General features: G+C 44.9%; 1 protein-coding gene across 1 annotated transcript in view; it reads left to right on the plus strand.

Annotated features, from left to right (window-relative positions):
* LOC115465865 (retinol dehydrogenase 16-like) overlaps positions 1-25,220 on the plus strand; it is a 101,698-nt gene that overhangs the window by 58,383 nt on the left and 18,095 nt on the right. Inside the window, exons 2-3 of the mRNA XM_030196665.1 lie at positions 2,496-2,826; positions 15,157-15,418. Coding sequence (XP_030052525.1) covers positions 2,496-2,826; positions 15,157-15,418 — 593 coding nt within the window. The remainder of the gene's footprint in view (positions 1-2,495; positions 2,827-15,156; positions 15,419-25,220) is intronic.

Below are 25,220 nucleotides of genomic sequence, written 5' to 3' on the forward strand. Positions count from 1 at the left end.
ATGCAAATGAGCTGCTCACTTGCATTCTCTACTCCATGGGTAACCAGTCGGCCAGTCGGTCGGTCGAGCATGCGCAGAGCAGCCAAGCGTTATGCTGGCTGCTCTGCACATGCCAAGGACGTCTTTTATGGACGTCCTTCACTATTAAAAAAAAAAAAAAAAAGATGTCTCTGACGAGCAGCCAAAGACGTCCTTTATGGACGTCCTTCACTATATAAAAAAAAAAGACGTCTCTGAGCGCTGTGATTGGCTGAGAGAGACCTGGAGGGAGGGACGTCCAAAAAGTTTTGATTTGCGTCCTCGCACGTCCCGATCTTGGGGGGGGGGGGGGGGGGCGCAAGCTGAAAACTGCTTAAGCATCGCTTGCCTTTGTGCCAGGCTGAAAGAAAATAAAAAGCAGCTTTTCTGGGCTGGAAGGTTCACATGAGAAAGAGACAGACATGGCAGCATCCAGTAACTCCAGCTTGTCAGGCTCCTCCGTATCTTCAGGTTAGTTTTTATTCTCTTGCCTCTGAACTGTAGATTAGCTTGTAGCCTGTAAAAAGAACGTCTTTTTAGAGGGGTTTTTTTTGAGTGAAGGACGTCCAAAAAGGACATCCCTGACGACATTTTTTTCCTTCCGATTTGCCCCAACGAGAGGTGTAGACCTCCTGTTAGGTTTTTCACGATTAGGGGATCGGAAAACCGTAGTGCATCTCATTATAATAGCCTGCAACGGTAGTGCAGCTCATTATAATAGCCTTTGGATCATTTGCATTCCGTTTTCTTTAGCTGCTACCATGACAGGAAAATGCCCTTTTGTGCATGTCCCCAGTTTACTACTTACTACTACTACTACTACTACTACTACTACTTGACATTTCTAAAGCGCTACTAGGGTTACGCAGCGCTGTACAATTTAACATAGAAGGACAGTCCCTGCTCAAAGGAGCTTACAATCTAAAGGACAAATGTACAGTCAGTCAAATAGGGGCAGTCTAGATTTCCTGAAAGGTATAAAGGTTAGGTGCCGAAAGCAACATTGAAGAGGTGGGCTTTGAGCAAGGATTTGAAGATGGGTAGGGAGGGGACTTGGCATAAGGGCTCAGGAAGTTTATTCCAAGCATAGGGTGAGGCGAGGCAGAATGAGCGGAGCCTGGAGTTGGCGGTGGTGGAGAAAGGTACTGAGAGGAGGGATTTGTCCTGTGAGCGGAGGTTACGGGCGGGAACGTAAGGGGAAATGAGGGTAGAGAGGTAATGAGGGGCTGCAGACTGAGTGCATTTGTAGGTAAGAAGGAGAAGCTTGAACTGTATGCGGTATCTGATCGGAAGCCAGTGAAGTGATCTGAGAAGAGGGGTGATATGAGTATATCAGTTCAGGCGGAATATAAGACGTGCAGCAGAGTTCTGAACAGATTGAAGGGGGGATAGATGGCTAAGTGGGAGGCCAGTAAGGAGTAGATTGCAGTAGTCAAGGCGAGAGGTAATGAGAGCGTGGACGAGAGTACGGGTGGTGTGCTCAGAGAGGAAAGGACGAATTTTGCTGTTGTTAAAGAGAAAGAAGCGACAGGTCTTGGCTATCTACTGGATATGCGCAGAGAAGGAGAGGGAGGAGTCGAAGATGACTCCGAGGTTGCGGGCAGATGAAACGGGGAGGATGAGGGTGCCATCAACTGAGATAGAGAGCGGAGGAAGAGGAGAAGTGGGTTTTGGTGGAAAGACGATAAGCTCGGTCTTGGACATGTTCAGTTTCAGGTGGCGGTTGGACATCCATGCAGCAATGTCGGATAAGCAGGCCGATACCTTGGCCTGGGTCTCCGCGGTGTGGAGAGATATAGCTGGGTGTCATCAGCATAAAGATGATACTGGGAACCATGAGATGAGATCAGTGAGTCCAGGGAAGAGGTGTAGATTGAAAAAAGAAGGGGTCCAAGGACAGATCCCTGGGGAACTCCAACAGAGAGCGGGATGGGGGTGGAGGAAGATCCATGAGAGTGTACTCTGAAGGTGCGGTGGGAGAGATAGGAGGAGAACCAGGAGAGGACAGAACCCTGGAACCCAAATGAGGACAGTGTGGCAAGAAGTAAATCATGATTGACAGTATCAAAAGCAGCGGATAGATCAAGGAGGATGAGGATGGAGTAGTGGCCTCTGGATTTGGCAAGGAACAGGTCATTACAGACTTTAGAGAGTGCTGTTTCTGTTTCTTGTGCCCTAAACTAGCTTAAACCAGTTTAAAACCCACATTGCTGGCTCGGAAAGCTTAGTGCATCTGGCCCTGAGAGTGTCTGAATATGTTACACCCATCTGACCACATGTATCATTTTCTTTCTCACACTTCACTGGGTTGGAAATAATAAATAATTGAGGTTTGAAAAATCAACACTGGTTTGCCTTTTCCTTCTGACCTGGAGCTAGGTGATTTTCCTTTCCAATCTAAAGGAAAGTAATATGGGAGAGTGTGGATAATGTAGTGACTGCTTTTTATGGGTTTTTAAAATTATTATTATTTTTAGGGGAAGAAGAACGCCACAATGTGGTTCTGGTTGCTGGTCCTCGTAGGATTCTACTTCCTATTCCGCTGGTACTGGTACAGACAGATACTCCAGAACCTCACAGATAAATATGTGCTCATCACAGGCTGTGACACGGGCTTTGGAAACCAGCTGGCCCGTCAGCTGGATGGACGGGGTCTGCGGGTGCTGGCGGCTTGTCTAACACAGCGAGGGATGGAGCAGCTGAAGGAAGCCACGACCCAGAGACTGCAAACAATAATCCTGGATGTCACTGACACTGAGAGTGTCACTGCTGCCGCCAATTGGGTGAAACAGCAAGTGGGAGACAGAGGTACTGGCTTTGCTAAGTTCCAATTTTTATCTTAAATTTAATTGCTATTTACTGCCAATATTGAGACAGCTGTGCTGAGGATCCCAAAGATGTTAATTGTAAAGAATCATTTAGCCTTCTACGAAGTCCTTGTAGTTCATAGTAGAACTATTCGATCCTTCTACAAAGTCCTTCCAAATTTAGTTGACCTTTTAACTACACATTCCTTCTTGAATAAAATTTGAAGTAAAACTTTAAAACTCTCCCATACGTTTTTAATAATATGTTTGTCCCTATTCTGAAATTTAGGATAGGATAGTTGTCTTTCTGTATGTTTGTTTTTAAAGTACAAGGATTTTCTTCAATCAAAGTGATATATTTACAGTAAAAGGTGAAACTGGTACATATGCATTTTGAATCCTTACTCTGCATTCTCCTTCACGGAGATGTAAAAGCAGTTAAATGTGTAGCTACTCTAACCCTTGCTGGTTCTTAGAGTATGTGGCTGGTTCTCTAGGCCACACTCTAATGATAGCCACTGTGTATAATATGTAAACTGCTTTGAGTGCAACCACAGAAAGGTGCTATATCAAGTCCCATTCTCTTTCCCATTCCCTTATCTGCTGCCACACCCTGCCTCCCCAACATGAATCCCCAAAACCTTCCCTTTAGGTGTCATTCCACCCAGTGGCATAGCTATAGCTATGGAGTGGCCTAGGGGGCCCAGGCTCCCCATTCCAGCCCCAGCCCCCCCAACCCTGGTGGCCAGTAAAGTGTCTGTGTGCCAGCTCATTTTTTAGTTTCACCCTAGGGTACTGATAGAACTAAAAAAATGAGCTGGCAGAGCTACTGTTATTGATTTGTAATTTATCCTTAAAATCGAGCATGGTACCGGAAGATTGGAGGGTGGCCATTGTAATGCCAATATTTAAAAAAGGTTCCAGAGGAGACCCGGGAAATTATAGACCGGTGAGTCTGACGTCGGTGCCGGGCAAAATGGTAGAGACTATAATCAGGAACAAAATTACAGAGCACATTCAAAAGCATGGCCTAATGGGGCAAAGTCAACATGGATTTAGTGAAGGGAAGTCTTGCCTCACCAATCTGCTGCATTTCTTTGAAGGGGTAAACAAACGTGGACAAAGGTGACCTTATCAAACGCATGGCGATACTTATGTACTTATGGCTATCATCCTGCTCCCTGCACCGCTATCCTTCAATTTTCCAGGCCACTGGCACCGTCAGTGAGGTAAGCACACTTCCTTTGGTGGCCCGGAAGCTTTCCCTACAATTTCCTGTCCCGCATAGGTGGGACACTGCAACAGAGGGAGAGCTTCCGGCCCACCGGCACCGTCAGTGAGGTAAGCACATTGCCTTTGGTGGCCCAGAAGCTTTCCCTACAATTTCCTGTCCCAAATAGGTGGGATGCTGCAACAGAGAGAGAGCTTCCGGGGCCACTGAAGGCAGTGTGCTTACCAAGGAGGTTAGATAGGCCCTTAACTTCTCATGTTCTCTATCTGCCTATCTAGCCCATTATAAGGGCTGATCCCAGTAGACAGAGCTTGCTGCTGTAGGTGGAGATTGCTGAAAACCCTGGTTCACCCACAAGGAAATGCTATTGAAAACAATAGCAAAAGATTATTAGAAATAATGGACTGTCTATGTGTGGCCCATCTGTAAAAAGCCAAAAGCTATTCTAGTTGGATAGGCTGTCACTTAAAAGGTAGAGGACAAAATGTTTGTTTTCTTATTTGACAGCTTTTTAATGTATTTGAAAGCTTCCCATATGTAGATATAAATATCTTGAAATAAAAATTGAATATCACTAAAACAGCTTAAAAAATTATTGTAGCAGGTAAAAACAGCAGTTATAATCTCTGGACCCTGTTTACTAAGGTGTGATAACGTTTTTAGGGCATGCTAAAAATTAGCATGCGCTAATGCTAGAGACACCCATAGGAATATATGGGTGTCTCTAGCATTAGCGCATGCTAATTTTTTAGCACACGTTAAAACGCTAGTGTGCCTGTAATGCGGCTTAGTAAACAGGGCCCTCTGTATTTTGTATGGCCAAATTTCAGTGATGATATCCTGTTTCCTGATGGGTTCATCTTAACTGTTGTTGTAATCTGCCTTGGGAAGCCTGGTGTTATAAAGATAGAATATATTGAAATTAAATGGAAGTAAAATTAAACTCTCCTTTTTTAAAAATTGATGTTACATTGGCCACCCTCCAATCTTCTGGTAACATGCTTGATTTTAAAGATAAATTACATATTACTAACAATAGTTCTGCAATTTCAATTTTCAATTCTGTCAGTACTCTGGGATGAATACCATCCGGTCCAGGCAATTTGCTACTCTTCAGTTTGTCAAATTGCGCCATTACATCTTCCAGGTTTATAGAGATTTCAGTCAGTTTCTCTCACTCTTCAGCTTTGAATACCATTTCTGGCACTGGTATCTCTCCCAAATCTTCCTCGGTAAAGACCGAAGCAAATAATTCATTTAATCTCTCCACTGTGGCTTTGTCTTCCCTGAGTGCCCCTTTTACCCCTCGGTCATCTAGCAATCCAACTGATTCTTTTGTGTGATAAGGCAAGCCCCAGAGATTCCCCAGTGAAGCACTTGAGCCCAGAACTATGGGTCCCAGAAGTCCTTGCAAGACTGAGAGAAGAGAGTAGTCCTAAAAAAATGGAATGGATTCCCAGCTCCAGCAGGGGGAGCAATGGCTCGAGGCAGGGTGAGCCTGTTACTCCCTTCCCCACTAGAGGGAGAGGGAAGGCTGAAGCTCAGTTTCCCTGGCTTCACCATCAGTATATAATTCCCCCCAGCTGTGAGAAGGGGAGAGCCGAGTTCCTGGAGGCTCTCAGCAGTGGCGTTCCTAGGGGGGCTGACACCCGGGGCGAATCGCCGATGCGCCCCGCCCCCGGGTGCAGTGCCCCCCCGGAACAGCGCGACACCCCCCCTCACACCAGTGAAAACCCCGATCCCCCGGTGAAAGAACCTCCCCCCGGGTGCACGCCGCTGGGGGGGGGGGGGTGTCGCGCGCCTGCCAGCTCTTCGTTTTCATGCTCCCTCTGCCCCGGAACAGGAAGTAACCTGTTCCGGGGCAAAGGGAGCATGAAAACGAAGAGCCGACAGGCACGCGGCACCCCCCCCCCCCAACGGCATGCACCCGGGGCGGACCGCCCCCCCCCCCCCCCCCTTGTTACGCCACTGGCTCTCAGTCACCGGGAGAGAGGGGAGACGAATGGAGAGAGAGATTCCATGGAGTATGTGGAGGAAGGAAGTAGCCATCCACTAGAGCTGCCTAAGGGAGAGGAGCCAGCTACCATGGAGTGGGAGAATTCAAAGGTTGCCCTGCCCAGCACTTGAAGGCAGTGGAGGAGGCCAGGGCCGGTCTTAGCAAGTGCGGGGCCCTATGCAGACCAATTTGGTGGGGCCCCACCGTAGCCCCGCCCCACCATAGCCCCACCCACTGTAGCCCCACCTTTCCCTGGTTCCGTCCCACCCTAGCTCCGCCCCATTGATAAGATTATTCCATTTTTAGAAATTTTTTTTATTTATGAAATTTCAAATAAAGACAAATGAAGCTAAACTTGTACAAAAAAACTGATTGAAATAATAAGCACAATGCTATCATGAAACCTCCCCTCCCCAGAAATTATTCAGTTCAAGTCCACTACAATTAGTAGTTCAAATTCTCATAACAATTAGAATATTAAGAAACGATTCAGTACTTTCAAATTCACCACCAACAAAAATCTGCTTCCTTGCTAGATTATAGGTTTTTTTTTTTGTTACATTTGTACCCCGCGCTTTCCCACTCATGGTAGGCTCAATGCCAGTTGTTAACTTGGTTTGGTTTTGGTTTATTTTTTTAAATAAATAAATAAATAACCACTGTGCCAGGGCTTTTTAAAAACTCTATATACCAAAAGACCACTGTCTTATCTTATTTAGGGTATTTTAAAGAACCTTTTTGCATTAAAAAGTTTGGTTTAGAGGCCAGCCCAGCCCAGACAGTTAATCTGCTATGTAGAAGACCTGGCACCTGGGTTTGACTCCAGAGACCAGAGCTAAGCTTCTTTTTTTTTTAATGTTTTTATTAGTAAGTGTAACAGACTTCCATCAGACAAGACAACCGCTTTTTCGCTCATCTAAGCACACATGCAGCTGCAGGGTAAGGGTTCCAGAAAGAACTACCAAAGTAGCATCAATCATGATCATTCATACCTGCTTGCTTCCTTGCCCGAATCACTGGGCAAACTTGCTCCAGGCGGCGGTGGTGGGTCAGTGGTGTGTGGGTTGCTCCACTGGCACTTGACAATCTTCTTCTAGTCGCACTAGTTCTGACTCCCCAGCAGGCCCAGCGAATCCACGACGTCGATGGCTCACCAAGAGGCTCCAACCACGCTCCTCGCTCTTCTTTTTCTCCCTTCCCGCTCAATGACTCCCGCCCACAGGAAATACCATCAGAAGGAGGCGGGACATTAAGCGGGAAGGCTGGGGTGAGCCGTTCGTCGTGCTTGCTGGCTGCTGCTGTCTGTGCTGCAAGTTACTCTGTGTCGGGGCCGGGCCACCATTGAGTTCTGTACTGTGCTGCTGGGACTGGCAGGCGGGAGCTGATGGCGGGCAGAGCGGGGGGGGGGGGGAGGGTGGGCTGTGTGGGCACTGGTGGCGGCGGGAGGCAGCGGAGCGAATCGGCACTTTTGATGATGCGATGCCGCATGCGGTCCGACGAGCGAGCAGGGGTCGGAGGGAGAGGCAGAGTTGAGGTGCGCCGCGCGGGGCCCCCTTAAGTGCGGGGCCCTATGCGGCCACCTCGGTTGCCTCTGCCTAAGACCGGCCCTGGAGGAGGCCACACCGGGCATGGTGCTGAGAGATGGGAGAAACTACCAACCCTGCTTCTTACAGGGTTCCCTCTGTGCTGTGAAAAGGCAGGTGATTTGTGGTATTGGTTTGATGTGCAAAGGTTGTCCATGAAGATTTGTTCTGAACTGTTGTGCTATATTGGAAGTGTGCTGAACTCTTACTAAACCCTTCTGAAGGAGGGGGAAGGGAAAGCTAATGCCCTAATAGAAGACCTGAGGTCTTGAGGAGCTGAGCGTTTGCTGAGGGATTTTGGGACCTGGACTGTACCTTTTTTTTCTTTTGAAGATTATCTTATGAGGACTGTACCTTTTTCTTTTGAAGACTATATTAAGAGAGCTGTACCTTTTTGTTTTGAAGAATATATTATGATTTTTGGTATGAAATTGCCTTGATAATAAAATACTTTGACCCTGAGTCCCAGTGTCAGCAGCATTCTGTCCTGGAACCCTGGGAGCCCCGCAGGCTTGCTGGCTCCACCCAAGAAGAGGAAGCGGACCCCCCCCCCCCCCCCACCCCGCTTTTACATTTGCCAGCTACTTGCTTTCAATATACCTAAAAAAAATTTACTATGTGTTTTTGCCTCCAACGCAATCTTTTTCCAAAGTCCCTCTTTGCCTTCCTTATTAGCACTTTACATTTGATTTGCCATTCCTTATGCTGTTTCTTATTGTTTTCAGTCAGATACTTCCATATTCTGAAGGATTTTTTTTTCTTTTTTAGCTCTTTGGCTTACATTTGAAACAGAATAACAGAATTCAGTTATCATGGGAGCAAGTGGATGGATATGTCTGAAACATTTAACAAAGTTGAGATTAGCATATATCCCCAACTAGGGGGCCCTTTTACTAAGGTGCACCAAAATGTGTCCTGCACTGGTATAGGCATGTGTTTTGGATGCACGCAAGTCAGTTTTTCAGTGTGCCTGGAAAAAAGGCATTGTTTTGTGGCCAAAAATGGACGTGCGGCAAAATTAAAATCAGTGTGCATCCATTTTCAGGCTGAGACCTTACCGCCACCCATTGACTTAATGGTTAGGTCTCACCTGCTTACTGGGCGGTAAGTGGCCAACTGCTGATTACCACTGGGTAAGCACCATGCAGTAGAAAATAGAAAATATTTTCTACCACGTGTTTTGGACGCGCATCAAAAATGGAATTACCACCCAGAGCATGCAATAGCCGGGTGATAGTCTCAATTTGGTGCATGTTGGATGTGCGTAGGAAAGGGCCCCTAGGTTTGCTTGCATTGTTTTGGGTGAGCGTGGATGACAGCTGTGTGGAGAAGGAAAAGGAGACAACCCTAACTGGCTTCAGCTTTTTGATGTCATGCTATTTCCGGTTTTCAGTCAAACCTCCTTGATGCTTACCTCACTGATACTGCCAGTGGACCAGAAAATTGAAAAAGGGCAGTGGTACAGGGAGCTGGAAGGGAGCGAGTAGGAGAGAGCTGACCAAGGAGGTTAGATTGAGAACAAGAGATGACATGACTGCTGAAGCCCATGAAGTTAATCTCCCTTTCCTTCTCTTACATGCAGCCGTCATCCCCATTTACCCAAAACAAAGCAAGCAAACGTATGAGCTGCTCTATCCATGTTGTCGTGCTTTATTGTTGGTAGCATTTTTATTTGATCTTGCTTATAATTTCAAGCATGCTGGCTTGTGCAGCATACAGATGTAAGCAGGAAGTATTGGTTTCATCTGTTAGACTAGTAATTAGTTCTAAATTGTAAATCATTGTTTCATTTGGAGGGACTACTACTACTACTACTATTTAGCATTTCTATAGCGCTACAAGGCTGGTTAAAGGGACTCTCTGTATTCGTGGAGAGATGTTTTCACCAAGTAAAGGGCCACCAAAACAGACATCATCTTATGAAAATCAGGTGCTTAACAATCAGACTTACTATTTATAAGTATAATTTTAAAATGAAAGCATTAATTAAGTTGAAACTTAGGAGCATTTAACATCTTTTTTTCCTGTGCCTACATAAAAAAAAAAGATGGCATGTGGGAACTTGCTCCTTTTGTTTTGTGGAATGCAGTGGTATATTATAAAAATGTGCTTCATTTTTTTATAACTACTATTTCAGAGAGAGGTATTGAATAATGAGGAAAGGGCTTCCTTTATGCAGAAGTTCTATCCAGAGTCATTCTAAATGTGGCAAAATTGTCCAGTTCAGCATACTATTAGCCACCAAGTTCATACAAAGTTAATTATGTTCAGTGGAAAATAAATCTGTTGGCTCAGGCTGCTTGCTACCAAGTATTACATATTAAGGGCATTTGCTTTAAACTTTGTTTTAATTCGTTTATCCAATCCTTTTAAACCCAAATGTTTATACCTAATTGTTCAACCACCTAAGAGTGGTTGAACAATTAAGTATGTGTTGTTTCTGACTTTACTTGTTTTGGACTGCTTTGGGTCCTACTGATCTGTACATCTGTTGTCTAGAATTTTGGGAGATGGAAATGAGAAAATAAAAAAGTTTTGGATGTAGTCTGTAGAAGTTGTTGTTTACTTTAGCAATGTGTGTATGGATGCCTGTTCTGGTGTGTGCATGTCTATACATATAGCTATGATTTCTGAACGTACTTCATCATTAAAAGCATGATCCTCTGGATTAAAGATGATATAGACTGACTTTGATGGATTTGGGATATCCAGATTTTATCTGTGTCCCTATATTCATGTTTCATTGGTGTTAGTGCTAAGGGAAGGGGAGTAATATTGATCTGCACTGTTGTGTCCCTCTCCCCACCCTTCCCCTGATTTACTCAGATTCAGATTGATGGATTTGGTTGGACAAGAGGTGTTTTTGTTACATGTATAAATGTTTGGGAATATTAGTATATAACGTGTATGTGTCCACTTACACATGTATGTGCTACTATGTTGTCTAACTGCTATTCAGCAAATACCAGCTTACATGGCACATCTTTGCAAAATATATTTAAAAATTGTGGCTGGAGACACTAGGGCTTATTTTCAAAGCACTTAGACTTACAAAGTTCTTTTTAAAATACGCCTCTAGGTAACTTTGTAAGTCAAAGTGCTTTGAAAATATAGCTCACTGTGTCCCACAAATTTTTAACTTTTCATTAGGGCTGCATTCCAATTTAAAATTTTAATCGCAATTACATGATTAAAAATTTTGATCTCACGATTAATCACATGATTATGGTTGGGCCATAGGCAGCTGTTCATGGAGGGGGCACAGGGATGGACAGGGGGCACATTTCCTCTCCCCCTCCACTAGATACCTAACCTTTGCTGGTGGGGATGCCAAAGCCAGTCGAAGAAAGCCACTGCCACTTCCAAATTGTCCCCCTTCCTCCTTGTGCTGTCTCAGCAGCGAGGAAGTCAGCAGGGTGACTCCAGATGCCAATACCAACACTCCCTGAGCTTGCTCAGTTCATGCACAAACTGAATATGCTTGCAGAGTGCAAGCTTTGGTGGCTGGAGGCACCCCGCTGACTTCCTCACACCTGAGGCAGTAGGAGGAGGAAGGGGGTGACTCAGAAAGTGAATTTCATCAGCTGGCAGGGCTTCAGCTACCCCACCAGCCATTGAACATGTACTGTAACTTTGGGGGGGGGGGGCTTCACCCATTCTCTCTCTCATGTGCCCCCTGTGCCTTCACCTGTTCTCTCTCTCGTGTGTCCCCATGCCTTCACCCATTCTCTCTCTCTTTCTCTCCCCCTGTGCCACTGTGCCTTCACCCATTCTCTTTCTCCCTCCATGTGTCCCCCTGTACATTCACCCATTCTCTCTTTCTAATATGCCTCCCCTCCCAAGTTCTCCTTTGCACTCCTGCCGACCATATCTCTTGGACCACGGCAGTGGCGGTGGCTCTCCCCTACTCTTCCCTCCCAGTAAATCTTCACCCTGCAGTGGCCGGCAGCATATTGAAATGTTGCCTGGACCTGCACCGGGCCTTTCCTTTTGACTCTGCGCCCTTTTCTGAAAATAGGAAGTTGTGTCAGAAGGGGGTGGAATGGAAGGAAAGACTCGGTGAAGGCCAAGGCGGCATTTCAATATGCTGCTGGCCACTGCAGAGTGAAGATTTACTGTAAGTCAACTAAGGCAAACTGGGAGGGAAGGGGACAAGAGGGGAGAGCCGCCAGTGGTCCCAGAGAGAAGAAAAGAAGCTGGACTGGGTAGGTGTTCAACCATTAATCGCAATTAAATTTTTTGATCGCAGGCAACTATTAATATCACAGTGTTAATCATGATTAACGTGTAGCCCTACTTTTCATGGGTATCCAGATTGTGGGTTTTATTTTGGGGTAGAATGTGATTTCATATTTTGCTCCCTACAGTAGATAATCCTTTTTTTCAGTTTTAATTCTCCTATGCTGTACTGCTTTACTAAGAATGTGATTTCCCAGTATCTCCATTTATTTATTTGTAGCATTTATATCCCACATTTTCCCACCTATTTGCAGGCTCAATGTGGCTTACATTGTTCCGTAATGGTGATCACCAATTCAGGAAAAGAGAAAATACATAGTTAAGATGAAGGTGATAGAGTAGATTAGATATTCAGGTAAAGAAAGTTCATTTTCATGCTGAGAAGTAAAAGGTATAAGTGTTCTGTCCTCCGACAGCCTCGCACTAGTTTATAACGTGATCCTAAAATGTGTATAACGCCTTTACTGTTATTCTCATTTCTAAGGACTTTTGCTGCTGCAGGCTCTCATTGCAAAGATACATGAGCAAGGCACTGTGGGTAATGTAGTTCACAGGCAGTGCAACCACACTTGCTTAGTTGTGCAAGAATTGTTACCACTGGTTGTGAGGCTGCCCAGACCTCCTTTCTCTCTCTGCCGAGCTTGGCTGTTTTGTCTTCCTGCTATCACTTCCTGTTCAGTCTTACTATCTCTGTCCTGAGAGGTCAGCCAGGTATGACCTTTCCCTCCTATCTCTAGGACCACCCCTTGCTACCTGATGGCAGGCTCTGTTCCCATTGGCCTGTATCTGCTCCTCCCTGAGCCTGTGTAAAGCCCCAACACTTCTTTGTCCTTTCAGCCACGAGGCTTTCTAATACCATCTAGCCAGAGACATGGAGAATGCATCATCCTACGCCAGATAGCTCTGTCCGGCTGAAACTCCCTGTAACGAACCTGGTTTTTTACCCTGAAAATATCTCCTCCCAAATGAGATATTGCACATTCCAGTCACCCAGCTTTGAACTATTTCTACCTGTTCAACTACCTTCCCCCCCCCCTGCAATACAACTACCTCTCCTCAGATCTCCACCTCCCACAACCTCCAGATTAAGAAGTCTCTGTATCCTGAAGCAGCATTTCTGAACATCTATCTGTGAGTAAATTATCTGTGATTTATTCAATAAAAGAGACTTCATAAAAATAATAGAGACTTCAGGTGATTGGTGTGCCAGGGTTATACTCCATGATATTGGGGCTTCTAGTTACCAAGCCCCAAGAGTCATGACAATAAGATTAAACTTCAATCATGATAAATCAGTTTGAACAAACAGAAATAATAAACTTCAATCGTGAATAGGTTTTGGTCCTTTATTCTGTATTTGGTGAGGATTAGTCTTTGTTCTGTGAGTTACCAAAGAGAGAGATTCTGCTGGCATGTAATTTGTGTGTGGATCCATAGGAATCTGATTTGTCTAGCTTTTCCAATAGGAAGCATATTGTGGTTCTGTATATTCACTGCTGCCTTTTTAAAGGTACAGTTACAGATACTGGTGTGTTCAGAATTGGTGCTGTTAAGCTTGCTAAATAGGTTCTGAGAAGCTTCTTTGCAGGATTTAGTGTTACTTCACAAAGTAATTTGATGGACATCCTTCATTTGTCTGCTCCTTCATAAGGAAAAAGAGGTGGAAGGGACACTGTCAGGAACTCCAGGGACTTGAACTGGTTAATGTCAGCTTCAGAAAGGAGAGAAAGCAGCAGTAGAACCAGAGTAAGGGACAAGACTTATTTTATTAATACAGCTTAATAATAATAATAATAATAATCTATTAGGAACGCAAAAAGATCATCACACACATTCCTCAATCTCCACTATCCTAACTGTAAAGGGCTTAAATACAAATCGACCAGTTTCTCGTACATCTGCACGCAGCTATGGAATGCTCTACCGAAGGCCATAAAAACAACGCAAGACCTAACCATCTTCCGAAGGCTACTGAAAACAGATCTTTTCAAGAAGGCATACCATCAACATCCATCTTAAATACTAAACAATACCATTATATTCGATCTATACAAAACCAAACTTTTATCACCTGACTGCTTAACCTCTTTGCTTTTAATGATCAAGCACTATCACTTTAAACCTTATGTTGAATAGTGTCTCTCTATAGCCGATGACCTAATGTATGTTACAACCCAATTTATTACTCAGGAACCTTCTTGCAATACCATAATGTATACTTCTTTACCATGTATGTACGCACATGGTATATATATATATACCATGATCTGTTCCATATATATTATGTTCCATGTATGTTATCATGAATGTTTGCACATTAACGCAATACCATCTGTAATCATGTAGACCAGAAATGGCAACCGCCATTACAGCAAATGTAAGCCACATTGAGCCTGCAAGTTGGTGGGAAAATGTGGGATACAAATGCTACAAATAATAATATTAATAATAATAATTATTATAAAGCAAAGTTGAGGGATATGTGCCACTTCAGTAATTATTTTCCAGGATACAGTGATGTGTGTTGAGAGGTTAACCAGACAAGTCTACTATAATGGTAAAAGTTTAAGTTATGGGATAATGTAACTTCATTTAAAAATGTCAGTGCTTTTCCAAGGTTTCCATAAATGTGCATATGGTTTATGTTGATGCAGGACAGACTGTTTACTTAGAAATTCATTATCAAATGAACTCTAAGGCATTATACCATCACATCTATATGCCTAGTGCCCCCCATGTTAACTGTGGGCCTCTCCCAAAAATGTCAGGTCTGGCTACACCCCTAATTCCACCCCTGTACTTCTTCTCCCCGATGATGACTGCACTCCTGGAGCATGGAGACCAAACATGCAGTCATGTGGCCAAGTTGCCCCCCACCACCACCACACACACACACACATCTGAGAAGCCTAAAGGGGAACAGATGTGATCACATTCATAGTCCCTGTTATCCCAGCATTCTCAGGATAATGCCATTTCAATAAGGGGAGGGGCCATGAATAAAGATCTCATGTGGGGGGGAGCAGCCCACAAATGTATGTTTCCCTATAGTCTTCCCTGTAGTCCAAAATCTGCTTTGTGAATTACTGGATTAGCACATGTGATGGGGTGAGGGCCCCCCTTTGACGTTTGGATCCCAGGCATTTTTAATCCTGCCCTGGTTCAGGGAGTAGTAATAGTGTTATTTAGCACCCCCTCCCTCCCCCTCCCCCCCCCCCCCCCCCCCACTCCCCAATCATTTTAAAAAGTTGACTCCTATTAACTGCTTTTTCTGTTTTTCAGGACTCTGGGGTCTAGTTAACAATGCTGGAATCAGTCTCCCTTTAGCACCCAATGAATGGCTGATGAAAGATGATTTCCTGAAGATATTGAATGTGAACCTGCTGGGGCTGATTGATGTGACCCTCAGCCTGCTCCCCCTGATCAGAAAAGCCAAGGGCAGGATTGTCAATGCTTCCAGTATGGCAGGGAGGATAAGTTATACTGGAGGTGGTAGCTACTGCATCTCTAAATACGGCGTAGAGGCTTTCTCAGACAGTCTCAGGTGAACAGAAGCATCTTTTATTTTTCATGGATTTTTAGAGGAGGTAATTGAATTTTGAGCAGAGCTTTTTTTGTGGGGATACTTGGGGGGTTCTGAGTACCGGCACCTTTTCCATTGTCTGCTAAAATTGACCCAAGGACCCCAAGTTTTAATGAAAGAGCTCAGGCTCTACACACCAATTCTGCCTTGTCATAGGTTCTGTGACTGGTTGCAGGGGGCCTGGCTATTGTGGGGTGGATCCCTCAGTGACATCCCACCCTTGAAGGGTGGCCTAGCATTTGAGTACCGGCACCTTTTTTGCTAGAAAAGATGCACTGATTTTGAGATGATCATTTCTTGTTTCATCAGTGCCACTAGTGATTCTGTTTGGTGGATGTGAATCAATACAAAGAAAAAAGGGAGAAGGGAACACCCTAAGGGCTAGATTTACTAAAAGTGAGTAATAACACATATTAATGTTCAATGGGATTTATTAATTAATGACATATATTAATGGTGTTTAGCATATGCTAATGAAGTAGCACCTTATAGTAAATCTAGCCTTAAATATGCCAAACACAGAATAGAGGGAGTAGGGTGACCAACAAAACTCTTCCAATGAGGCCCAGGAGATAGAGAATGTGATATTTACTTTATTCCACAAATTAATTAAATAGACTCGATATGGCACAGTGTTTCGGCAAAAGTGCCTCACAACATCATTTACTGTATAACTATATATATATAACACAAGCAAAAGCAAAAGAGCTGGAGAGTCCTTCCATAGCAATCAATCAACCAACTAACAGGGTGGAGGAATGTTCCAAAGAACAAATAGGAATCACTAGTCTTCCAAAAGGTTTATTTTCCTCAGAACGTTACATGAATTAGCCAGACCCGACACGGTCTGTGTTTCAGCTATATGCCTTCCTTAGGACAGCTTTTATGTAGTTATGTGAATCCAGAATCACCACATCTTCCTTGTTGAGCTTCCTTCAGCTCTATGTGCCTCTTAATTCTCTCTCCTTTTGAGAATCTGCATATACTCTGTTTTGCTGCACCCCAGGCACCTCATTGCCCACTATGTGCACCTTCCTGCCACCCAGTGGCGTAGCCACAGGTGGGCTTGGGTGGGCCAGGGCCCACCCATTTATGGCTCAGGCCCACCCAACAGTAGCACATGTTTAGTGGTAACTGGTGGGAATCCCAAGCTCTGCCAGCTGAAGATTTCCCCCTGATGGTAACGAAAGTGCTACTTTCCACAACACCGCCACTTGCGCATACTCAGTTTTCAGTGCATGCCTGCTGCCAAGGTGGAAAGAAGTGTTTTCCCACCAGCTGTGATAATCTTTTTTTTTTTTTTGGGGGGGGGGGGGGGGGGGGAGAGAACACTTGGTGCCCACCCAATCCTTGCCTAGACCCACCCAAAATCTGTTGTCTGGCTACGCCTCTGCTGCCACCAGAGGCCCCCACCACTAGGTAGTCATTCAGCTCCCTTGCTCTCCGGCTCTTGCACACTGAGAACTGAAGAGGAAAGGAAGCTAAACAAGGAAGATTCTGATTTCAATTAACTATATAAAAGCTGTGACTCCTGAGGAAGGCATTTAACCAAAACATGGACCATGTTGGATCCAGGTGATTCATGTGAATAAACCTTTTGGAAGACTATTGACTCCTGTTCGTTCTTTGGAACATTCCTCCACCCTGTTTGTTGATCAGCAAAAGTGTCTGCCTCAGGAGTCTAAAATACGATACAATGAATATATACATCATTTATATTCGTTTTAATCACATACTATTATATGCAATAAATACATCTCTTTAAATGTTGTTCTGCTCACATTTGCCTATAATTTTCAAGCTCTTTGTTTTAACATTTTCTTTTAGTACATTGTTAAATGATTGCCATTCATTGTATCCATTTCTCTATTGTTACTTATTATTTTATAAACTAGTAAAAAAGGCCCGTTTCTGAGACAAATGAAACGGGCGCTAGCAAGGTTTTCCTCGGAGTGTGTATGTTTGGGAGAGTGTATGTGAGAGTGACTGTTTGAGAGTCAGAGTGAAAGTGTGAGTGTGTGAGAGAGAGAGAGTGAGTCTGGGTGTGAGTGTGTTTGTGAGAGAGTGTGTGTGTGAGAATGAGAGTGTGTGCAAGTGTGTATGTGAGACACAGTGTGAGAGAGAGTGTGTGTGTGTGGGCGAGAGAGAGAGTGTGTGTGAGACACAGATTCTCTGTGAGAGTGAGTGTATGAGACCAAGCGAGTGTGTGAGTGACTGTGTGGCACATAGAGAGTGAATGTGATACAGTGTGAGATAGAGTGTGTGAGAGTGAGAGTCAGAAAGACATTGTATATGAGAGAGAGTGTGAGCCCTGCCCTCCCAATCCATGCCCATCTGTCCCCTGCCCCCTCCATTCATCCTTTTCCAGCAATTCCCCTCTCTCCCTGAGCCCTGCCCTCCCAATCCATGCCCATCCATGCTCCTCTGTCACCTGTCCCCTCCATTCATCCCTATCCAGCAATTCCCCTCTCTCCCTGAGGCCTGCCCTGCAATCCATATCCATCCATGCCCATGTGTCCCCTCCATTCATCCCTATCCAGCAATTCCCCTCTCTCCCTGAGCCCTGCCCTCCCAATCCATGCCCATCCATGCTCCTCTGTCCCCTGCCCCCTCCATTCATCCCTTTCCAGCAATTTCCCTCTCTCCCTGAGCCCTGCCCTCCCAATCCATGCCCATCCATGTTCCTCTGTCACCTGCCCCCTCCATTCATCCCTATCCAGCAATTCCCCTCTCTCCCTGAGGCCTGCCCTGCAATCCATGTCCATCCATGCCCATCTGTCCCCTCCATTCATCCCTATCCAGCAATTCCCCTCTCTCCCTGAGCCCTGCCCTCCCAATCCATGCCCATCCATGCTCCTCTGTCCCCTGCCCCCTCCATTCATCCCTTTCCAGCAATTTCCCTCTCTCCCTGAGCCCTGCCCTCCCAATCCATGCCCATCCATGTTCCTCTGTCACCTGCCCCCTCCATTCATCCCTATCCAGCAATTCCCCTCTCTCCCTGAGGCCTGCCCTGCAATCCATGTCCATCCATGCCCATCTGTCCCCTCCATTCATCCCTATCCAGCAATTCCCCTCTCCCTGAGTCCTGCCCTTCCAATCCATATGCATCCATGCTCCTCTGTCACCTGGCCCCTCCATTCATCCCTATCCAGCAATTCCCCTCTCTCCCTGAGGCCTGCCCTGCAATCCATATGCATCCATGCCCATCTGTCCCCTCCATTCATCCCTATCCAGCAATTCCCCTCTCCCTGAGTCCTGCCCTTCCAATCCATGCCCATCCATGCTCCTCTGTCACCTGGCCCCTCCATTCATCCCTATCCAGCAATTCCCCTCTCTCCCTGAGGCCTGCCCTGCAATCCATATCCATCCATGCCCATCTGTCCCCTCCATTCATCCCTACCCAGCAATTACTACTACTACTACTACTACTATTTAGCATTTCTATAGCGCTACAAGGCATACGCAGCGCTGCACAAACATAGAAGAAAGACAGTCCCTGCTCAAAGAGCTTACAATCTAATAGACAAAAAATAAATAAAGTAAGCAAATCAAATCAATTAATGTGAACAGGAAGGAAGAGAGGAGGGTAGGTGGAGGCGAGTGGTTACAAGTGGTTACGAGTCAAAAGCAATGTTAAAGAGGTGGGTTTTCAGTCTAGATTTAAAGGTGGCCAAGGATGGGGCAAGACGTAGGGGCTCAGGAAGTTTATTCCAGGCGTAGGGTGCAGCGAGACAGAAGGCGCGAAGTCTGGAGTTGGCAGTAGTGGAGAAGGGAACAGATAAGAAGGATTTATCCATGGAGCGGAGTGCACGGGAAGGGGTGTAGGGAAGGACGAGTGTGGAGAGATACTGGGGAGCAGCAGAGTGAATACATTTATAGGTTAGTAGAAGAAGTTTGAACAGGATGCGAAATCGGATAGGGAGCCAGTGAAGGGTCTTGAGGAGAGGGGTAGTATGAGTAAAGCGACCCTGGCGGAAGATGAGACGAGCAGCAGAGTTTTGAACCGACTGGAGAGGGGAGAGGTGACTAAGTGGGAGGCCAGCAAGAAGCAGATTGCAGTAGTCTAAACGAGAGGTGACAAGGGTGTGGATGAGGGTTTTGGTAGAGTGCTCGGAAAGAAAGGGGCGGATTTTACGGATGTTGTAAAGAAAGAAACGACAGGTCTTGGCGGTCTGCTGGATATGAGCTGAGAAGGAGAGAGAAGAGTCAAAGATGACCCCAAGGTTTCGAGCTGAGGAGACAGGGAGAATGAGAGAGCCATCAACAGAAATAGAAATAGAAAACTGAGTCCTGCCCTCCCAATCCATGGCCATCCATGCTCCTCTGTCCCCTGCCCCCTCCATTCATCCCTTTCCAGCAATTCCCCTCTCTCCCTGAGCCCTGCCCTCCCAATCCATGGCCATCCATGCTCCTCTGTCCCCTGCCGCCTCCATTCATCCTTTTCCAGCAAGTCTCCTCTCTCCCTTCCATGACCCCCCCTCGCATCTATGCTCCTCTCTCTCCCATGTCCCAGCCTGGCCCGCCCTCTTCTCCCCCCCCCCCCCCCCCCTTCGCATCCATGCTGTCGTTTCTCCCCTGGCCTCCCGCTCCCATTGTTCTACTTTACTGGCCACCCTCTTCTCTCCCCCCAACATCCGTGTTTGTTTTTTTTCTTCTTTTTAAATGTACCTCCGTGGCGGTTCCGGCAGCGAAGCGTCAGGGAAGGAGGCGGTGCTCCCGACGTCTAGGTTTCCCTTCGCTGTGTTCCGCCTTCTTTTGACGTCATCCTTGACGTCAGAAGAAGGCGGAACACAGCGAAGGGAAGGCTAGACGTCGGGAGCGCCGCCTCCTTCCCTGACGCTTCGCTGCCGAGCGATGCGATTGGTTGAGTGTCATTGCTCCGCCCTCGACGTCTTCACGTTTGACGCGTGGGCGGGGCAGACACAAAGCAATCTCACCCCCTTCACTTTTAGAATGTTGGGTAAGTGAGGCTTCATTAGAACGTTGGAGGTGCGTTTTATATAGAGAGATGATAATTTGTATTTGTTTGCATGTATGTTAATTTGTTTTATTTGTAAATTTTAGACTCCTGAAGCAGGTACTTATGCTGAAACACAGTGCCATGTCGAGTCTATTTAATTCATTCACGGAATAAAGTAAATATCACTTTCTCCATCTCCTGAGCCTCATTGGAAGAGTTTTGTTGGTCACGCTACTCCTTCTCCTGACCTGTTCTGTTCTTAGCAGATCTTGTTTCTCCTCTAGGATGGTTGATTTCTACAGAGTACAGCCATTAACTGCACTGTACAAAATGAAAACAATTAAATAGATTAGAGCAGTGCATCTTGTCCTTCTCCTGGAGGCACATGTAGCCAGTTGGGTTTTCAGGCTTGCCACTATGAGTATACCTGAGAGGAATTTGCATACAATTGGTTTTCAGTATAAGCAAATTTGTATTATTGTTTAGCCCTGAAAACATGGCTTGCTTGGTGTGCCTTCAGGTGAGGGCCGAGGAGCACTGACATAGGATATAGTAAGCATGATTTTTAATATGTGTTTTTAACCTATGTGTTAATGACACTCTGTACCATTTATAGAGGCTGATATGCAAAGGTTTTGTTCAGGTGACTTCAGGAGCTGCCCACACAAATATTTGCTTTTGAAATTCACTGCTTCCTCCTTCCCTCCAACCCAATCAGTTAAATTTCATCAGGTCCAAATGTATCTGTTGCCAACAATATGATACACTGCTTTACTGTATGCAAATAGATTTCATGCATATTCATTGTGGAAATCTTGAAGCTCTCGAGGACAGTGGTTGCCCACCCCTGGTCTAGTGATTGTTTTTTTAATGCTGTTGTACCCTGATTTAAGCACATGGACAAGAAAACAAATATGGCGGTGAGAAAGAGACTCTCAGATTTTAAGATGCAGAGACACAACACTGGGCTACACATATACCAGGATTTCTCGAGCCACTCCTGGAATCCCATCTGGCTAGCCAGTCTGCTTTCTGAGATCTCCACGATGAATATGCATTAGAGAAACAATACAAAATGCACAAAATAAATATAGTCAGGAAGGTTAGTCACAATAGCACAGTCGCTCATAAAAGTCCATCAGTAATACAGATTAACAGCAAGCATTTCACAAAAATAAAGCCTTGAGTTTGATATTTGGGAAATGCTCATGTGTTTGATTTGAGGTACTTTAATTAGGTGCTAATTAAAGTGCTTATTTTCAGCTAGATTGTGGCTCAAAAATTTCAGGCTGAAAATAAGTCCCTATGAGCCCAATTTTACATAAAATGTAGAGATTGGAATTGAAATGTCCAGGTTGGGATGTGCTCAGCTCAGTTCTAGTGGTATTTTAGAAAAGGATCTGCCAACATAGATTCTTTACTAAACATACTCGCAGGCGTGAAGGAATATTTGCTGGTAGGTGCAGCAGAAGCAGCCTTTTTTTTCTTGAATGAAGTGGATTTGATGCAAGTGGTTCATAATGTGAATTTATCACAGTTAGACTACTGTAAGTTACTGTATTTTATTTATTTGTTGCATTTGTATCCCACATTTTCCCACCTATTTGCAGGCTCAATGTGGCTTACATTATGCCATAATGGCGATCACCATTTCTAGAATGAGAAATACAAAGTGGTATTGCATTATTATTATTAGTAGTAGTAGTAGTAGTAGCAGCATTTGTATCCCACATTTTCCCACCGATTTGCAGGCTCAATGTGGCTTACATTTGCCTTAATGGCGGTTGCCATTTCCGGGTAACAGAGTACAAAAGTCGTTGCATTAAGGTGCATACATACATGGTAAAGAAGAATACATTGTGGTAGTGCATATTGATTCCTGCGTGATAGATAGGATTGTAACATACATTAGGTCATCGACTGTAGAGAAATCATATTCAACATAAGGGTTAAAGTGAAAGAGGTTAGTCAGTCAAGTGATAAGAGTTCGAGTTTTCTAGTTCATGTGTAGTCTCATTATTTAGTATTGAGGATGAATGTTATTGGTGTGCCTTCTTGAATAGATCAGTTTTCAGTAGCCTTTGGAAGATAGTTAAATCTTGCGTTGTTTTTATGGCCTTCGGTAATGCGTTCCATAGTTGCGTGCAAATGTAGGAGAAACTGGTTGCGTATGTGGATTTATATTTTAATCCTTTGCAGTTGGGGTAGTGGAGATTGAGGAATGAGCGTGCTGATCTTTTTGCGTTCCTAGTAGGCAAGTCTATAAGATCTGACATGTAGGCCGGTGCTTCCCCGTGAACGATTTTGTGGGCCAGGGTGCAAACTTTGAACGCAATACGTTCTTTTAATGAGAGCCAGTGCAGTTTTTCTCTTAGGGGTTTGGCGCTTTCATATTTCGCTTTTCCAAATATGAGTCTGGCTGCTGTATTTTGAGTGGTTTGAAGCTTCTTGATGATTTGTTCTTTGCATCCGGCATAGATGGCATTACAGTAATCTAGATGGCTTAGTACCATTGATTGTACTAGGCTTCGAAATACTTCCCTTGGGAAGAAAGGTTTGATCCTTTTAAGTTTCCACATTGAGTAGAACATTTTCTGTGCTGTATTTTTCGCATGGTCTTCATAAGTGACAGAGTAAATTAAGACGTCAAGTATGGAGAGTTCATTTCTGGAATGAGAAATAAAGTGGTATTTTACAGAAAAAGGTTATGAGGGAGACTTTGGTTAATACAAAATACTATAGCAAAAATTCATTCATGGGGCAAGAGAAGGGATTGGGCTTGCTGTCGAATTTGTGGACTATTTTAAAACTTTTTGCCGCTGGCTAAATTAGATCAGGATATTCGGAGCCTCTCCTGCCCAGCTAAATCACTTTGAATACCAAACCTTTAGAATTTTGCACTGTATTGATCTCTCCTTCTGTAGTTTTGTAACTCATGACCAGCCTATAAGAGCCTTGAGATCTCAATCAGATTTTAGAGTGGCAAAATACCATCAGTGAAGGAAGTGCAGCTGGTCTCTACTAGGAATAGAACAATTACAGTAGAATGCCAGTGACTGAAATTCTCTTCCTATGGATCTTAAATTGGAGCCCAGTTATGTACAGTTTGAGAAGAAATTGAAGACCTGGTTCTTCAATGAATAGTTAAGAGCTTATAATGTCTCTGGTTGCTTTGCTAGGGGATTAATTGTGTTATGTTTATTTTTCTTTATATTTTAACTAGGAAAACAGGCCCGTTTCAGGAGCAAATGAAACGGGCGCTAGCAAGGTTTTCCTCCCCAACCCCCCCCCCCTTCTCCCTCCCTACCGACCCCTTCATCGCCCCCTTCTCCCTCCCTACCTACCTACCTACGGACCTCTTCATTCTGACGGCATTGCTCCGCATTCTGCACCTGCCTCTTGGACGCACCGAACGCCATTGCTCCGCCCTCGTCGTCATGAAGTTTGACGCGAGGGCGGGGCCCCTAGCCTGGGCGATTTCGGTGGCTTCACCACCATGGTCTTACGAACTGTTCTGGAAGGAAGTGACAGTGATGTCACTGTCCTCAGAACGTTGAGGGTGAGTTTTATTATATTGGATTCTTTGCAGCTCTGGTTTGGTCTCTGTTGTGGGAGCGAGGTTTAGTTTTTAATTTGTTGACTTTATCTTGTAATTTGTTTTTAAATTGTAAACCACCTAATTCTCTTGAGGATATAGTGCGGGATATAAACTTTAAACTACATTAAATTTTACAAAAATCCACACTGAAAAAATTAACTGCACAGACCCATTTCACGTGGAGGCTTTGGCACTTACATATTTAAGTGAAGGTTTCACAACTTCCACCTGTGGCTGATCCATTTTGCACACTAACACATGTATGTGCCACCAATTTTAATTTGATTTTATTTTGGAGAAGGAAAATAACTACATAGGATTGTTTCTTTATTTTATTTATTTATTTGTATTTGGTATACTGACGAATGCCAGTGGCATCTGGCGGTTTACAATAAAAAGCTTAGCGGAGCATTAGAGCAGAAAGAGAAAGAATAGCAATGAGAAAAAGGAAGGATACAGAGAAACGAGAGAAATCAAGGAGCAGAGGTTTAGACAGACCTTGATTTTTGGAGAGGGCATGAGCCCAAAGTGAGGGGGGGGAACATATTTTGCACCGCCTCCCCACTGCTGTCGACCCCCATCATAACCCCACAAACCTGAGGTGGCAGGGGTCCCTGATATTCGCCACTGCACTTCCTACTCTGCTTTCCCGTCCCGGCGCTCATGCTCGTTTTTAGTGAAATTGAGTATGCAAGGGAGGGAAAAAGTAGAGCAGGCAGCGCAGTGGCAAATATCGCCACAGAAAAGCTTCTGCTGCTGGGGCTTGGGAACCCCCACCAGCCAAACCAGCAGGCCCCTGTGGCTATGCCACTATCAAGGAGGGAAAGATTGACTGAACAGCCAAGACTTATGTAGTTTCTCAAAAGCAGGAAATGAAGGTTCGGTTTTGAAGTGCAAAGGTAGGGCATTCCAGAGCTGAGGACCAATATAGGCAGGGTTGTTTTTTCTAGCAAATAAGGTGCCGGTACTCAAATGTTAGGCCACCCTTCAGGAGTGGGTAATCACGGAGGGACCCACCCCATAATAGCCAGGCCATCTGCAACCAGTCATAGAATCTATGACAAGACAGAATTGATGCGTAGAGCCTGAGCTAGTTCATTAAAACTTGGGTTCCATGGGTCAATTTTAGCAGACAATGGAAAAGGTGCCGGTACTCAGTACCTCCAAGTACCCCCTCAAAAAAAGCCCTCAATATAGGAGAAGGC

This window comes from Microcaecilia unicolor, chromosome 3, assembly GCF_901765095.1.
Source record: "Microcaecilia unicolor chromosome 3, aMicUni1.1, whole genome shotgun sequence".
NCBI classification, from domain to species: Eukaryota; Metazoa; Chordata; class Amphibia; order Gymnophiona; family Siphonopidae; genus Microcaecilia; species Microcaecilia unicolor.